The 18,503-nt window shown below is 45.9% G+C and overlaps 1 protein-coding gene across 3 annotated transcripts in view; it reads right to left on the bottom strand.

Annotated features, from left to right (window-relative positions):
* LOC147729693 (S-adenosyl-L-methionine-dependent tRNA 4-demethylwyosine synthase TYW1-like) overlaps positions 1-18,503 on the bottom strand; it is a 683,091-nt gene that overhangs the window by 361,081 nt on the left and 303,507 nt on the right. For 2 of the 3 annotated variants that reach the window (XR_015308342.1, XM_086954579.1), the window contains exon 7: positions 6,058-6,180. The exons of the other annotated variant lie outside the window; for it this stretch is intronic. Coding sequence is in view for 1 of the 2 variants with exons in the window: in XM_086954579.1 (XP_086810705.1) it covers positions 6,058-6,180 (123 nt within the window). In the remaining variant the exon portion in view is untranslated. The remainder of the gene's footprint in view (positions 1-6,057; positions 6,181-18,503) is intronic. 3 annotated transcript variants of the gene reach the window in all.

The following is an 18,503-nucleotide window of genomic DNA, read 5'->3' as shown; positions in this document are numbered from 1 at the left end:
TGCCTGGCAGAGACACAAGTTATAGTTCTAGCTCAGTAAACTAGAACTGTTGAATTTCAGAGTTTTTTTATTTATAAACATTAGGTTTTACCTTATTACAACACCTAACTAACGTAGCTTTAACCTTTGATTTTTTTCCACAAAATATACATATTTAAAAAAAGACTGCTTTTATGCGATATCAGCTTATATTTCATACAGCCAAAATGTTTTTTTCACATATTTTACATCATTCTTGTAATACAAGTATAACATTAGCAGGGGGACAACTCTAGGCCATGATTTGATTCCTTTGAGGTAATTAGTTTCTAATTGTGACAATGCATTCACGGTACAGTCCCAACCCTCTTCGCTAAGCTTATTTCTTTCTGTTTGTTTAGTAAGCATCCTTCTAAAAAACATAAAAACTTTAACATCCTAATTGCCATCAGCGCCCACTGTTAGCTATACCATGGAGGTAGCAGCTTAACAACGTTCTTATATCTACAGAAATACTGAGGTGTTTTTTTAAAATTAAACAATGGATATCCTTTTTACTAAAACCCCAACTTATGAACTTGATAATCAAATGTTTTTTCTTATTTTAATTGTACAATTAAATGCTTCACGTACAGTAATCCATATTTCACAATAAGAAGTCCCTTAATTGAAAAGACAATTCCATGGCAACTACTCACAAAAAAACCCATAATTAAAAAAAGACCTTGAGTAACCTGTGCAGGATGGACATATAGAACTAGCTCAGGGCTTTGGCAACATATACAAATCACTGTGCTTTCACCTCCTTGGGCCACATGTATGTACCTTTAAGGTCGAAAACTGCCAACTTCACAGAATTGGGTCGTTTGTGACCAGAAAAAAGGCCTTCCCAATGTACCAAATCCAATTCTCTGGAAACGTGCCCTCCGTCTGGAATGCCCTCCCTAAAGATTTACATTGCAACCCCTCTTACACCAGCTTCAAAAAAGACCTCAAGCTGCCCCTTCTCAATAAATATTAGGGTTCTTAATGTATTGTCACTGGCTGATTATTCCTACCCTTGCCCCATCAGCCTAGGTCCCCTCGACTTATTGTGTCACCCCATCCCCCCCATTCTATTCTTTAATTTCAACCCCGTCCACCCCCCCTCTGTAATCTTTGGGTAATGCCTACCTTCTACCACTTACTTTCGCTCACCCCTCACTGATGTCCTTCACTCTCTCGCCCTCCTCTCACACTAACTAACTTTGCTTTCCTCCAGTGCTTTTTTTATCTGATGACCTCAATGTATTAAAAGTGACTAGGAAGAAAGCACAGGATAAATGGGGTAGATGGGCCATGGTTGAGTGTTATATAGATGGGGAGTGGACAACGCTTGTAACTGTTTATGGTTCAACGGAGGATGACCCCGAAATCTTTCAATTCTTAGATGTGGAGTTGGCTACCTGGGCACCGAAAATTATTTTGGCAGGTGATCTTAATATAAATGGAGCAGATGGATTAGGATTGGGCTCTTTTGGAAAATATAAAGGTCGGAAAAGGAGAGTTAATCAGGCACTACATAGGTTAGTCTTATACAATGCTCTCTCAGATGTATGGGGGGAAAAAGAGATTGGATAACTAAGGTTTTACATATTACTCAGCCCCACATCGAACGTGTGCAAGATTGGATTATTTTTTTGTTTCAAGTACTACCATATCGAATACAAATATTGAAAGGCTGCCACGGATCCTTAGCGATCATAATCCTTTAGTACTTACAACAGTAACAAAAACAAATGTTAGACAATATACAAATTGGACTTTTGAAAGAGGGTTGTTAAAAGAGGATAAATATATAGAACATATGAATTAATGGATTAGCGATTTTTTTTTCTTTAACAGGGATAGCGCGGAATTGGGGGTGGTCTGGGACACTTTTAAAGAAGGGTACGGGGGGAAACGAGGAGCTATAATTCTTATAAACGGAAACAGATGCAGTTGAGGAATTTAGAGCTGTCCGAAAAGGTACTCAAGGCAGAGGAGAATTTAGAAAAATGTGTTTTGACTGGGAGTCAAATGGATAATGCCTTGATAGAACTAGTGAAAGCAAAAGGTGAGGCAGAGTGATATAGCTAGCAAAGCAGCGAAAATATACACTACTAAAAGGGATAAGTGCTATGAACTGAGTGAGTCAGTAGGGAGAATCTTGGCTACCCGGACAAGACAAAAAGAAGCGGTGGGAACAGTGAGAGAAATTAGGGATACATCAGGTAGGGCGTATACAGAGTCTAATGAAATAAGGGAAGTATTTAGGACTTTTTATGAGAAGCTATATGATGACGAACTAGCGGGGCGAGACACCCGAAGAGATAAAGAGGACATGAAAGAGTATCTTCAAGAGATCCCGGTGGATATATTGGAGGAGGATGACGCAGATGGTTTAGAGGTGGTTTTGCAGAGGAAATTAAGGAGGCAGTATGGAAACTTCCCTCAGGTAAGGCAGCGGGCCCTGACCAAATACCTATAGAGTTTTATAAAGTGTTTTGGAATATTTTGGAAGAAGAGCTAATAAAGATTATGCAACAGGCACAGTTGGGTAAATCAGTATGTATGAATGTAGATGTGAAAGTGTTTTCCAAGGCATTAGCATTAAGACTTGCCAGAGTAATCCACAAAATAGTTAGTAGTGCTCAACATGGTTTTATACCAGGAAGAGGAACGACTCACCACATACGTAAAGCAATAACTTTATTTGATGTTACATCAGTCACAGGAGACCCGATGGCAGTAATGTTACTCGATGCAGAAAAAGCATTTGATCGGGTCTCCTGGGATTATCTTTGGTATGCTTTAGAAAGAACAGGTATTAAACAGGGATATCTGAAAGCAATACAGATTCTATATTTAAATCCGGTAGCAACACTACGTGTGAATGCTGGGAATACGGGGCAATTTCGAATAAAAAGGGGTACAAGACAGGGGTGCCCCTTTTCACCGCTTTTGTTTGCTATATATATGGACCCACTAATCCGTAGAATAGAGGCGTCTGAGATGATCACACCTCTAACAACACTCATCAGGCACTGTAAAATTTTAGCCTATGCAGACGATATCGCTGTAATCACTCCTAATCCTACTGAATCTATAGAGTATCTGGAAATTGAGGCGATGAAGTTTGGAAAGATAATCGGGTTATAAATTAAGTACATCTAAAACACAGATAATTAAAAACTCGTATACTATCTGTACAGATAACCGAGTGACGCAGGCAGGCATGTACTTAGGGGTAATAATTTTGGCAGATGTGGATTTGTTAGTAGAGAAGAATACTACCCCCTTACTTAAGAAAGTGGAGAAAGACCTGGACAGGTGGGACAACTTGCACATGTCAATTGTGGGGCGGACGAATATAATAAAAATGATGGTTCTCCCAAAATTTTTATATCTATTCAGAGTTATACATTTGTTATTGGGTGTCAATTTATTTAAAAAATTAGAGCATATAATCAATAGATTCATCTGGGCAAAGGGGAAAACTAGAAGAGTTCTCAGATTCATGACACTTCCGAGAGAGAGGGGAGGCTGGGGAGTACCAGATTTAAAGCTTTATTATTGGTCAGCAGCTCTTCAAAATATGACTGGCTTGATGGGAGGGGCAGAATCAGAAGGTTAGAGCGAATTTGGAACACTGGCATTTTATGGACTAACCTTGGGAATAGAAGTGAAGAATGTGTTTTTGAAGTTTACAGAGGCAAGTTACTATAAAAGGACAAAGTTTAAGACGCTTATAGCAGCATGTACAATTTGGAAAAGTTTTGTTAAAAGAGAAGGCTTGGGGAAATATAATGTATACACCAGACTTTCAGATAACCCAAATCTTCCACAAGAGATTTTCTCGGGTTCCACAATTATCGAGTGGGAAAATAAGGGAATTAGAAGTATAAGGGATGTAATGGGGAAACAGGGGGTTTTTCAATTCTCAGAATTACAGGCTAGATTTAAGCTAGACACCAGGCAATTTTTTAAATACTTACAAATTAGGAGCTTCCTGTTGAATAAAAAGGGGGGTGCTCTGGGTTTCAGGCGCGATCCTATTATGGAAGTGGTTCAATTAGGGGAAGATTGTACTATCAAGAGGTTTTATGCTGAACTGATAAAATCAAAGCTGGATGATTATGAAAAATGGAATGAAAAATGGAAAGATAATCTTAACATCAGCGGGGAAAGCTTTGGCATCTCTTTAGAAAAGGGATATTCTTTGTAATGCTCGGCACCATTGCAGGCGCAACATTATAAAACGCTGTATCATTTATACTATACCCCTGCAAAAATAGCACAATGGGGAGGTACTGTGGGTATTAAGTGTTATAGGTGTGGAAGCCTGGAAGCTGATTTAAAACATGTATTTGCAACGTGCCCTCATCTATATTCACTTAAAAAAGATATTGAAGGCTTCATAAATAATATTTTAGGAACTGAAATTGTGTTAACTCCCGGAACAATATTACTAGGAGTAAATGTGGAGGATGAACAATTATCAAGCGGGAGGGAATTTTTATTTGTAGCATTATCAGTTATGAGACTATGCATAGCCTCTGCATGGATTGACCCTATCCCACCCACTTTTCATAATTGGTTGGCCAAATTAATAACTTATAATGTTGAGAAAGAGATCTATGCACGGAAAGGAAAAAGGGAAAGGAAGTTGGGTAAGTTAATATGGGGTCCCATTACACGATGGAAGGAGGGAGACAGCTGATTAGGATATAATTGTAAATAAGTAAAGTTATGAAAATATTTTAGAATGGAAACTTTGCTTGATTAGGTTTATGTTTTCAGAACTTGGACTGCTATTTCTTAGTTTTGATTATGTTTTTTTTTCAACTGGGTGTTGCGCCTTTTATTATTGTTGCTGTTTTATTTGCTTTTTTTTCCTTTTCTTCTCTCAATGTGATTTATTTTGTCAGTAATATTGCCGTGCCCTGTATGTAACAGTAAAAAAAATCTCAATAAAAAGATTTAAAAAAAAAAAAAAAAAAAAGTGAAACTAAAAATCCGGATTACCAAAACCTGTCAAGAGCTCTGATACTCTTTGTGCCAGCCAACGCTATATAAAACCTTTAAAATAAATAAATAAAATATTTTGCAATTCGGTAATCCATGACTGAATCTCAAAATGGGTCAGCGATTTGCTATGAAGGGGCGTCTTTAGGGTGTCCCTTTCTAATAACGAATTGCATCGGTATGTATGTTTTGTGACCGCAATGCGGTCTCAAAACATTTGCATTTTACCACCTACTACCCCAGCAGGCCACCATCCATGTGATTTTACGATTCCTAGGGGGTCACAAATTGTGACCTACCTCATTAATATTAATGAGGTAGGTCGATTTGTGATCCCCTACAAACCAATATAGTCTTGGAGTTGAATACATTTGTAATATCGATAACCTAATTGCGATTCGCAAAAATTGCAGTTAGGTAATCGATATTACAAATCTTGTTACATGCGGAACATGGATATTACATCAGCAGAACCTATTTATAAATTAGCATATTACATGGTTATCTCTTGTGTAACATGTTCACAAACAATTTCACATTCAGATCATGGGAATGCTATAAAAAGTGAACAGTCCCATCATTCTTTGTAGGAATCGAGGGATGAGCCCTTTCAGGCGCCAAAAGTTTACTATAAGATAACAGACTTTTAATTAAGACTTGATAATTGAATTAGCACTTCCTAGGCCTAGCAAACAAGTGACTTTCAAATATCTAGGCCTACAAATGCATGATGGATTTAACACTAGTGAAAATATACTTAATTTGAACCACCATGAGAGATATACTTTAAGTTATTTACTAACACCAAAAAATGTCAAATGAAATAAAGCCACAATAATTTACTTTGGCGATTCAAGTGGGATTCATTGGGCCATTAAGACCTTTGTTCCCGTGAGCTTTGGCTCACTGCTTGATATGTGTGGAATGTGATGTGCAGTGCCATAAATACAAAACCACACTACTGAACACGGCTCCCATGTACCCATATCCTTGCTACGTTATCCATTCAAAAAACAAAACCTCTGTGGGTACCTTCGCTTTTTTCATGTGGCTCATTATCTTGCCTAAGTCTTCGACATCAACAACCGAGCTGGCCCCTGCTTCATCTTCTGCGCCAGACTCCTCTTCACTGGTTGTTTCAAACTGCTCCTCCTGCTGCAAAACGACCAGAGAGAAGAATGAACAGGGAAGGCATCTCCTCAGAAGTCACATGTAATGGAGTCTAGGTATGCAAACAGGAAATACAGAATACAGACAAACCTTAATGAATAATACAGTACAATATTTCCATCCTCAACATACTGCTGGGCCGTTCTGGGAAGTTCACACAGTTGGCACAGCCAAAAGGAACCAATATCAGGCCTGGGCAGAGGTCGTGCAGTTCTGCTACATGGAACTCCGCAAAGTGACATAAAAACTCTGTGGAGTTCCACAAGTGGCAGAGTGCGGCAGAAACTCCTGTTTGCACTGATCTTCATGATGCTCTGGTAGAAATCCTACCCAAGTGGCAGGTCGCGCTCGCCAATAAGCGAGTGCGAGCCAAGAAAAAAGTCTGCTGCGCTATGCGGAGTGAAGTTTGCAGCACCCTGGGAGCTCCGCAGAGTGCAGAAAACACCCCAAAATCTGCAAACGGAGGAGAGTTCACCATCCAGGCCTAACCAATATCCCCCACCACAATTAACAACTTAGACGATGAAATGATCACGTAAGCCAAAAGAAAACAAAAACAAAGTAAAAAGATGACCATCCTGCACTACTTCTCTTTCCTATCCAGTGTGAAAAGCTACAGCAGAATGAGGTTGAAGGCAGTGTGAATTTTTTTTATTGCTTTATTAATTTTGCCACATTACTGCTTGTGTGTATAACCTGTTAATTCCAGTACATGACATGATATGGCAGTATCACATTATACATGGTGCATATATCTTGTAACCTGTGCTGGCGTGGGGCCATGCCCTTCTAGTAACTCAATTTGTCTATGCTACATCTAAAATAAGTGTAATAACAATATTGCATGCAGCACTCAGCCTATCAATAAGCCCATTGTATAGTTCTGGGGTGCTTTTACTCCTTCGCTTTACATCGGCTCCAGACCAGGTTTTTCCATCCCAGCGTAGTTTTCTGGAGGGAGTAGGGTGGGGGTGGGTAGAGGAAGGCGTCTGATTCCCACTGCGTCCCTCCTACCCTACTGGCTGGCAGGGAACGGGGTGGAGGGGCAGGAGGGTGGGTGGGACAAAATATTTGAAGGCAATGCACCTACCTCCTCGCGTCGTTGCTGCCTCCATCTCTCCTCGTCGTTGCTGTAGAGTCCGAAAGCACACAGGCTCCCCTAAGCTAATCACATCTCCGCACTGCAGCGCTGTGATTGGCTCCTCATAGCCAATCAACACTGCAACGCATTGTTGTGATTGGTCTAAGCGCAGTGGATCGGCGCTCAGATGGGGACTAAGGGACTTGGCATGTCTTAACCCCTTCGATGCTCATTGAGCTGTGCTGATGACGAGCTCAGCTCGTCATGAACAATTGGATTTACAGATAGCTCAGCACAGGAGGGGAATACCATCAGCAGCGATGGTGTTAAACACGGGGTTAACGGTATAAGCACGCAGTTATGAAGAGTGTGACACGGGTACTTTAGCAATTACGAGCACACGTTTGTATAGTTTTATTTTGGAAACCTCATGATTTAGACACGCTTTCTATCTTGGGCCTTCAGGTGGTGGAGCAGGCTACATCACTCGCACGTGAGATTTTTTCTACATTAAGTTAACACAGAAACAACACATCTCATTATCCTTATAATAAGCAGTTTTCTCCCAGTATATTGAGCGGTGGCTCTGATTTTCAGATTGTACCCAGACGGAGGCCTGGATGGCCGAAATGCATTGGGATCAGTGATATGCATGTTGGGATAGGTATTGAATAAACTACCCACATAAATGAACTGATACTGAGAAGAAATAACAATGAAGAAAGAAAGAAATTAATTTCAGTGAAACAGTTGTTTTTGATGTGATTTATACTTTGGATTGAAAGGATTAACCTCATTTAGAGGATAATATACCAGTACCCTGGGGACATACCCCACATCAGTGGGGATGCAGCCAGTCTTCATTTAATCCATTAGGGTTCAGGGAGTGATACCCAGGAGGCACGGGACACCTTGATTACATCCGAATAAACATTTAGTTGTCCACGTACTAGACTATTGGGACTTGGCATGTTCCCCACCAAGCTATGTGATGCAGCCTGGTGGAGAACACACAAAGTGCGCATGGTGGTTTGGCCGGCTCCTTTGTGTGCACAGTCCACAACTCCTCAACGAAAAATAAAATAACTGTTAGATATGGGGGTCTCTAGTTGGCAGAGTTAGGTACCTTTGTCCAAATAAGGACCCTAGAGTCTAGACAGGGTAAGGGGGATACACTTCTAAAATAACCTCTGATCACCCTATTGGTAGCTTGGCACGAGCAGACAGGCTTATCTCAGAGGCAGTGTGTAGGAAGGTGGATATCTGACTATGGTTGCCCCCAACTTTTTGCCTGGTGTTTTGCTGGTTTTTCAACTTAGTTGACCTGGGGCCCTGCTATTCAGGACCCCAGGCCCACTGCTCTCTCTGTAAAATGGATTCCATGTACTCTAGGTACATATCTAATTGGATACTGAGTCACCTTATCAGTCCATGTACAGTGTACCTTAGGTACCCAGGGCATAGGTGCACCCAGGGCCTACCAGGGGCTGCAGCATGTATTATGCCAACCCTGGCTGGCCATCCAAAACTGACACAACTGGCTGATCAATCAGCTGGGCAAGGTGGTGTAATCACCCTTTGCTTTAGATATAGTTCCCTATATCTAAACCTAAAATGGACACATATATTCCTATCAGTCACTCCTATGGCAGGCCTTATCAATTCTGAAGGCAGAGTGCTTGGAATTATGTGAAATGGTGCTCTGGCATGAGCCGAGCCCGTTTGCAGCTTGCGGAACCAAGCCCTAATAGCTGTTCCATGATAACGCTATACCATATACTCTTAAGTGCATTATGAACCTCGCGGTCAAATGCTAACTCTGGCATAGCATTATCAAAACATGTGTCATACGAATTGGAATACTACCCCCTCGCCAATTCTGGCGACGGGGGTAGCATTCCACCCTTCTAGAGGGACACAACATGTATGTAACTGTGAACCTCGGTTAAAGTTAACACGAGCCTCAGCATCACAAAATGGATGCTGCCACCACAGACACGAGTCTGACCTCCTGCTGCTGGGAGTCGTTCCAGCGAGGGAGGCTCGGACAAAGGGTTTCTTGCCTTGGGAGGTGCTAGCACCACCCCAGACAGGATTTTGTGTATTAGGTAGGACAGGGCTCAAAGGAATGAGACATGCCTGGGGCACACAAGGTGTCCTTGTGCATACACCGGTCTAAACCAGTTCCTGGGGCACTCCAGCCCCAGAGCTGGCGCAGGACCGGACAAGGATAGGGGGTGTAACCACCCCCCTTCCTGGTCCCACCCAGAGGAGGGACCTAGTCGTAGGGCAGCCCCCTTTAGCTGAATAAAGGTAGGAGCTGGTCCCATTCCCCTTTAGATTAATCTTGACAACTTCCACGAAGAACTCTTGACCTTCGACCTCCTGAACACCAGAAGACTGAAGAATCTCCCCTATGGTCAGGGAGTGACCATCCTGCGCTGCAGGCACCATCAAGCTCCTGTGTGGTTTGCTGCAAGTCCTTCCATCCCGGAACCAGACGACCCAGCTCGACGAGACCGGACCTCCAGACTCCTCTGACCTCAACTCACATCCACAGCACAGCTGGGACCCGTGGGTGCGACGAGCAACTTGGAGACGGCCATCTTGACAAAACCTGCACAGCGCTTCCAGCACGACCGCCGAGGGATCCTCGAGTGAGTGCACCGGGGTCTGAGAAGCCCCACACCAACGCAGCTCCTGCACCAAAGACCAGCCTCCCAGCCTCCACGTGATCTGCGTGGGGCCCTTTTGCCTGGTTGCTGCTTTTCCTGTTGTCTGGTCACTTGCCGGCTGGCTAGTGACCTCTGAGACGACGGCCCGAAAATTTCCACACTGCTGGTCTGGTCCCCCAGACTGGCCCTTGCTTCCTTGTGAAAGAGAAGCACCCCGGACCCTCCTGGTCCACACCAGACGCCATCTTTGTTCCAATGCGTGGCTTGCACTTGCCAAGGCCTGTTGACCAGATTGACGATCCAACACCGCCAACAGCAGCAGACTACGTGGGACAGCTCGTGCCTCCAGCCTGGTCGTGAAGAACAGCTCCTGGTCCGCGCAGCTACAGAGAGAAGCGACCCTTCCTCCACCTTAACGCGGCGACAGCATCTGGTTCCCTCCTGGTTCCAGCACCGTCACTGGCTAGTGACCGAGACTCTGTCCCCTTCCCTTTCAGGACTCCTTCTCCTAAGTTCCATCCTTGGAACCACCGGACTCCTCCACCTGGCCGCCTGCCAGCAACTACTTGTTTCAGGCATCACCGGGATCAACGCAGCAAACCCGACACAACTTCAGCCCTATGCACCCGCAGCCTGTGGGTTAGGTAACTAAAGCTTCTAGGTGCTGAAGTCAGTGTTCACTATCCTAGTGTTCAGGTCCACTGTTGTTTTCCCTCCATCCAGCCGGGTTCGTCCGGAATCCGTAACTTTGTAAAACTGTAACATCCATAGACGTTGGTACGCATCCCGCGTGAGAGTTTCCACTCTGCACGTGAGTCCCGTGGGCCTCCTGCTCCTTACTTACCTAGTTTGTAGCGTAGTCCCAGCGATCCTCCAGCCTCTGAATCTCCTTATAGTATTTTCTTTCCTCGCATTCCATTGTTTCCAGTATATGGTTTGTCGTGGCCCTAAGGCACTCGTGTAAATATCATGGTAACTCGTATTTCGTTTTTAGTATTGTCATGTGCTTAGCCCTCTGACCTCAAAGAGTTCAGAGGTGTATGTTAGTTAATAAATATCTTGTTTATTTTCATAACAACCTGTGTGGTGTCCTTTCATTTGGTATTCAAGGGGTTATATGTGGTAAAACAGCTGGCTTCACATGCCTAAAGAGTTTAGCCTAAAGACTGCTTGTGTCCACGCTACTAGGATAGCTGGTCTATAAGGTTGACTTTACAACCAATCACCATAAGGGTTGTGTGGACTGATACAAGGTGATCACTAGAACTAGTGAGCATCATATATCAGGCCAACTTCTCACGCAGTGTGTAAAGCATTTGTGAACATGTACAGTAATACAGTGAAAACACTACAAATGGACACCACACCAGTTTAGAAAAACAAGCATTTACAATGCAATGGTTTCGTCTTTGGAAAAGTTAGAGCTATTGGCATTGTAAATTTGTATTTATGTGTTGGTTTTGAAAACAGATAAATAAATGGCATTGTCATTTACATTGCCATTAGCTTAATCTCTCGCAAATGTGAGACCTATTGTACCCTACGGACGAGCTCAGCAGACCGCAATTACTACCACACACACACACCCAGAGCCAGCCACACACACCCAGGGCCAGCCACACACCCACACCCAGAGCCACACACACACCCACCCAGAGCCACACACACACACACACACACACACACACACACACACACCCACCCAGAGCCACACACACACCCACACACCCCCACCCAGAGCCACACACACACACACACACACACACACACCCAGAGCCACACACACACACACACACCCAGAGCCACACACACACACCCAGAGCCACACACACACACACACACACACCCAGAGCCACACACACACACACACACACACCCAGAGCCACACACACACACCCAGAGCCACACACACACACCCACACCCAGAGCCACACACACACACCCACACCCAGAGCCACACACACACACACACACCCAGAGCCACACACACACACACACCCAGAGCCCCACACACACACCCAGAGCCACACACACACACCCAGAGCCACACACACACTCACCCAGAGCCACACACACACTCACCCAGAGCCACACACACCCACCCAGAGCCACACACACCCACCCAGAGCCACACACACCCACCCAGAGCCACACACACCCACCCAGAGCCACACACACCCACCCAGAGCCACACACAAACTCAGGAGAGCAAGCACAGCGAGGGGGCAGGGAAGCAAGCACAGCGAGGGGGCAGGGAAGCAAGCACAGCGAGGGGGCAGGGAAGCAAGCACAGCGAGGGGGCAGGGAAGCAAGCACAGCGAGGGGGCAGGGAAGCAAGCACAGCGAGGGGGTAGGGAAGCAAGCACAGCGAGGGGGCAGGGAAGCAAGCACAGCGAGGGGGCAGGGAAGCAAGCACAGCGAGGGGGCAGGGAAGCAAGCACAGCGAGGGGGCAGGGAAGCAAGCACAGCGAGGGGGCAGGGAAGCAAGCACAGCCAGGGGGCAGGGAAGCAAGCACAGCCAGGGGGCAGGGAAGCAAGCACAGCCAGGGGGCAGGGAAGCAAGCACAGCCAGGGGGCAGGGAAGCAAGCACAGCCAGGGGGCAGGGAAGCAAGCACAGCCAGGGGGCAGGGAAGCAAGCACAGCCAGGGGGCAGGGAAGCAAGCACAGCCAGGGGGCAGGGAAGCAAGCACAGCCAGGGGGCAGGGAAGCAAGCACAGCCAGGGGGCAGGGAAGCAAGCACAGCCAGGGGGCAGGGAAGCAAGCACAGCCAGGGGGCAGGGAAGCAAGCACAGCCAGGGGGCAGGGAAGCAAGCACAGCCAGGGGGCAGGGAAGCAAGCACAGCCAGGGGGCAGGGAAGCAAGCACCAGCCAGGGGGCAGGGAAGCAAGCACCAGCCAGGGGGCAGGGAAGCAAGCACAGCCAGGGGGCAGGGAAGCAAGCACAGCCAGGGGGCAGGGAAGCAAGCACAGCCAGGGGGCAGGGAAGCAAGCACAGCCAGGGGGCAGGGAAGCAAGCACAGCCAGGGGGCAGGGAAGCAAGCACAGCCAGGGGGCAGGGAAGCAAGCACAGCCAGGGGGCAGGGAAGCAAGCACAGCCAGGGGGCAGGGAAGCAAGCACGGCGAGGGGGCAGGGAAGCAAGCACGGCGAGGGGGCAGGGAAGCAAGCACAGCAAGAGGGCAGGGAAGCGAGCACGGCGAGGGGGCAGGGAAGCAAGCACAGCTAGGTGTAGGGAAGCAAGCACAGCCAGGTTGCCGGGGAGCAAGCCCAGCCAGGGGAAGGCGGAACCAGGGGGCTGGGGAGCAAGCACAGCCAGGGGGCGGGGAAGCAAGCACAGCCAGGGGGCGGGGAGGCAAGCACAGCCAGGGGGCAGGGAAGCAAGCACAGCCAGGGGGCAGGGAAGCAAGCATAGCCAGGGGGCAGGGAAGCAAGCACGGGCAGGGAAGCAAGCACAGCCAGGGGGCAGGGAAGCAAGCACAGCCAGGGGGCAGGGAAGCAAGCACAGCCATGTTTCCAGTGCTTGGCTATTCTGAACAAACCATTGGTATCCGGCCTGCCACTCAAACGAAAACAACTCCCAGAATACATTAAATAGCAAAATGAAACCTCAGAAATAGAAACATTATGTCCTGACTACACGAGAGAGGCTGCAATTGTAACTGCGAGGGACAAATACCACTGAACTGGGAAGAAGACGGTGTACAACTATAGTGGAGGAATAACAACCTCCTACACTACTGCATACCACTGTGCTTTGGATCCAGGAACACCACATGCCCACAGAAATGCCACAGCACAGAAAGAATAACATTACCTAATGTACTTGTGTAATGTAGTTGGTGCTCATGTAAAGCACTCCAATACCTACTTTCGCGTTATTTAAAACTGCCCAGAAATAGAAGCGGGGTTGAAGTCCTGGCAACGTGTTACAAATGCAGTTCATTAAAAAACGTTTTTTCTTGTTATTGAGGCCGCACAAACAGCCATCCTCGAGGAGCAGCTTCAAGCATGGGGAGTAACTGTGATGGTGAGTAAGCTGTTTTCTGGGCTAGTTCTTTAGATGCTTACCGTGCCGCGAGAGCGGGGACGGGGCTTCATGATAGGAGAATAAAGACTCTGCAATGGACAGAGGCTGGTAATCTATAAGAGCGGCATACGTGGCATTGTGTGAGGAGTTGGGCATGAGGTGAGACATACCCTTCTATCTGAAATGAAAGAAGAGGTCAAATGACCGTGCCTCCAGGAATGAAGAGAGAGATGGAGGCAGACCTTGCTATCAGTAATGAAGGAAGAGAGACCCTGCTACCTCTAATTAAGGAAGAGAGACCCTGCTAACTCTAATGAAGGAAGGGAGACCCTGCTACCTCGAATGAAGGGAGACACCGCTACCACTACCTCTCACGATAGAAGAGAGAGGCAGGCATCACTTATGAAGGAGGTGGAATGCAGAATCTTTTACAGCATACGAAAACGAAGGAGGGCGATGAAGACCCTGCTATTAATAAGGAAGGAATTGGGGACCCACCCCACTAATGTTAACCTGCAATACAGGTCAGTAATTACATATTCATCTTCTGCGGGTCATAATATTGAGCCCTGAAAGGCCAACTCCGATTCCTATGCTTCGGAGGTGGGTACAATGAGCACCATTGAATTGGGCAGTAGTAACACCTGTTGTTTACAGCATCTAGAAACAACAGCATTGAAACTCTATGTAATAAGTTATCATTGCTAATAAAAGATGAGGAGGGCCTTCTACCACTGACACAAGAACAGGAAACAGGAAAGTAAAAAAAACGGAAAACTGACCCACTGACTATTGGGCAGGATGCAGGCCACACTACAGACAGGAAGTCAAGCACAGCCTGCCTCCAATAATGAAAGATGGAATAAGACGGAAACACCAGCGATGGATAGAGGAAGTAAGACCACCCTGGTGGTCCATAATGTTATAACATGGTCTGCTACGAACCATAATGTACACTGTGTTCTTTTTTAGAAGCCCAAACTCATTCAGTGAGCTCTTGCTTTCCCCTCCCCCTCTCCGCTTAAGGGTCATTGTACACAACCATCTAATCTGCGTGTGAATCAGCAGCCAATATGCTGCAACAAATAAACTGAAAAACTATGGTAGAATGTACGTCATAGAAATAGGTCTAACATAACATAAACGTGCAGTGACTGACTCTCTGGAATGTATCAGCTCACTGCACACTTCTCGATGTGTACATGTTGTTTTTATTTTCAACATTATCATATGCACTCGGGGGTATGAATCCACTTTATCGACCTTGTCATTAGAGATGGGCGTACAAATCATTGCAGCTGGTGTATTTATCCACTCAACAAGCCTTCTTTCTTCAGCTCTTTCTTGTTGCTCTGACCAACAATGAGTTCTGTTAAACAGGGGCCGACAAGGTCACGGACCATTGCGATTAAACAAGAACATTAAAAAATAAATTTCCCAAAAATACTCTATAAGTGCTTTTATCTGAATTGCATCAGAGATACATATCAGGTGTACACTGAACAAAGGGGTTGAATCAAGAACTGCACGTGGATGTGGCTTAACGGCGAGAGCGGCGACTTTGACGCTGGGGAACCGGGTTAGAGTCTGGCGGGAGGCTCAAACATCCTGTGATTCTGGGCAAATCTCCCAGAGCCTAAAAACGAATGTGTCCGTCTGTAACGTATCTGGTGCTCACGTAAAGCGCTCTGATACTTTCGGGTCGAGTTCGCGCTATATAAAAAACATAAATCGAACATTCTGAGGTTTAAAATAAAAACTCTTTTCTGGAGCCCACTTGTGAGTAAACATGGTGCGTAGGGAACGTTTCTTGTTCCTTCTTCGTAACTTGGGTGGGGGGGGTGTTATGACTTCAATTTATTTGGGAAGAGATGAGGAAAGAGCTGATGACCCCCTACAGGGAACAGTTTGGTGCTGTAATTGTTCCAATTGCCTTTACAAAGCGCTTACTGCCCCTGACGAAGCGCGTGATTGGTTCTCGCACAGGATCGATTAGCACGTCGGGTGATCCGCCTCTTTCTAACCGACCATTTTCTCCCATCTGCAGATGTAACCGTTTCTTCAGGAGGTGCTCCATTCACGAAGGCGCCGTCCCAGCAGGAGTGTCGGCTCAGGACAAAGGGCGCCCAAAGGCAGACAGATAAGCGCCAATTACCGTTAAGCACTGCAAATTAACTGTTCTTGGTCCAAAAAAGGGGCTAATTTCTGGGGCAGACTGTCTACTCTTCTCCATTTGCATCACTGAAGATACTGGTGTTTCTAAAGCGCCCCTGTGTGTTGTACCTTTTAACTGCAGCTGGCCAGACGCCAGGCCTCCAGTGTAAACAGACGTTGGCCTCTCGAGAGGGACTTTGCCTCAGTTCATGCTGACACTGCAGGGCTGGGCGAGGGAGTCCTGCTGAGGCCACTCGGCCCGTTCCTGCCTCATATAATGAATCCCAGCGTGTAGGAATCTTCATATATATAGGTGAGCTCATGTGTTCATCAGACGCATGATCTGTCCAAAACTCTTTAGACCGTTCGGATACAGTCTTCAGTAGCACACTACTGTATGAAACACTTTCTAATATTAACCATATTTTCAATATCTGCTAACATAACCTGCATTTGTAAAGTGCACGTTCACTCAGAAAGGCCTATTGTCGCTGAATAACACGTTTAATGTTACCCAACTCGGTGGTACTCATTTTATCGACCTCAGAATGATGAAATGCCCCTTGGGATTTGAACCCGAGACCATGAGGTCAACAAGCAACATTTCTGCATTTCTGCATTCAAACGTACCTGAAGTCACTAAGATGCTAAATCAGCACTCTGGGGACGGATCACAGAACGCGGCAAAATGAATTCAGCTGCTGGAAGGAAAGGCACACTGTGTAAACGCTCTGAGGAGTTTCGGGAAAGATTTATTCTGCGTACACGGTTGTAATGAGGGAATAAGTATTTTCTCGCTATACGAGGTTCTCGTAGGACTGCTGACCACCGTGGAACACTAAGGTAGACTGCGCACCTGATATGGCTGAGAGACAAACAGCTAACATTTAACAAGTGAGGCACCCGAAGGCTTTTTTGTTCCTTTTTAATTGATTTAAAGTGCGAACAATGCTCCGAGAAAACACTGGAGTGCCCGGCAGGCATAAGAACAACAAGATGGAAAGAAGCCACGGAGAAACGCGCCGAGCAACGAGAAGTCGACCGTCCCCGGCACCATCTTGGGCGGAATGATAAAAACAAGCCTTCCCAAAAAAACAAAAAAAAACAACCGCCCACCGCCGCAATGACGTGCTAAAAGGGGCTGGATGGGAAAGAAAACGCCCACGAGTCGCCTCGCAGAATGACGGACGCCTCTCTCTTCCAATGGCTAGCCTCCGTTTATGGAGCAAGCCAATGGAAGACCGAGGCGGGACAAAGCCCACATACTGCAAAACAAAAGATTTCGCCTGCGCGAATTGCTGCTTGCGCAGCTCTCGACAGGCGAAACCTAATAAGTAATCTTATCTAAACCAAACAAGACCAACAACGAAAAAAATCCACAATATAGTACCAAAATAGGATTTTCAAATGGTAGAAATAGTTTTGTTCAAAGCAAATTGCAGATGTGACACTTTTCACATAAAGTTACTTGGATGCGTCGCGCACACAAACAGAAAGGGTGATGCGTCTGTTCCTTACACTCAGGGAAGGTTATGTGTCGGTTTCTTACTGCTGCGCAGGGGAGGTGATGCATCCGTTCCTTACTGTAGAGGAGGTGATGAGCCTGTTTCTTACTGCATGGGGAGGTGATGCATCAGTTTCTTACTGCGGGGGAGGTGATGCATTAGTTTCTTACTGCGTCCCCAACGATGCAACAGTCTTAGAAATAGAGAGAAGAGAGCGCCTTTGGCCGTATTTTTTGATGTGGGGAGAAAGGCTGAGGTTCTGGTCAATGCTTATTCAGAGAGATTTAACTGTGTTAGAGGTGGACAAAGAGCAGTTAAGCTTTGAGGTCAGAGATCCAGTTTTGAATAGGGAGCCGGTTGTTTTTAGGAGCGAAGAGAATGACTTCCATTTTTTTAGGGTTGAGTTTCAGGTGGTTGTGATGGAACCATTGTTGAATCTTAGTCAGGGCATCATTGAGGTGCGGAACGTCAGCTTGGGATTTGATCTTATAGTATAGCTGGGTATCGTCAGAGATAGAGGTGGTAGTTGATTCCTGCTTGTTTAAGAATGAGGATGATGGGTTCTATGAAGAGGTTAAATAGAGAGGGAGATAGAACAGAACCCTGGGGAATACCCAGTGAGACAGGAACGGGTTCAGAGTCATCCGTATATAATTGTATTATTTGAGGTTGCCCAATAAGAAGAACCACCCATTTTGGTCCCCACATCCGAAACGTAAAGGCGAGCGATTCCATGGCAAGCGCGAATAAAGTAGGAGATAGGGAGCATCTCTGTCTAGTACCTCTCTCTCTATTGGTATCGGTTTTGAAATGATTGCGCATATACGCACCCTTGTCATCAGAGGAGTGTACAATAGTGTTATCCACC

The sequence above is a fragment of the Lissotriton vulgaris genome, chromosome 2_1 (assembly GCF_964263255.1).
Source record: "Lissotriton vulgaris chromosome 2_1, aLisVul1.2, whole genome shotgun sequence".
Classification (NCBI taxonomy): Eukaryota; Metazoa; Chordata; class Amphibia; order Caudata; family Salamandridae; genus Lissotriton; species Lissotriton vulgaris.
The sequence above is the reverse complement of the archived record's forward strand: the minus strand, read 5'-3'. Positions and strand labels throughout refer to the sequence as shown.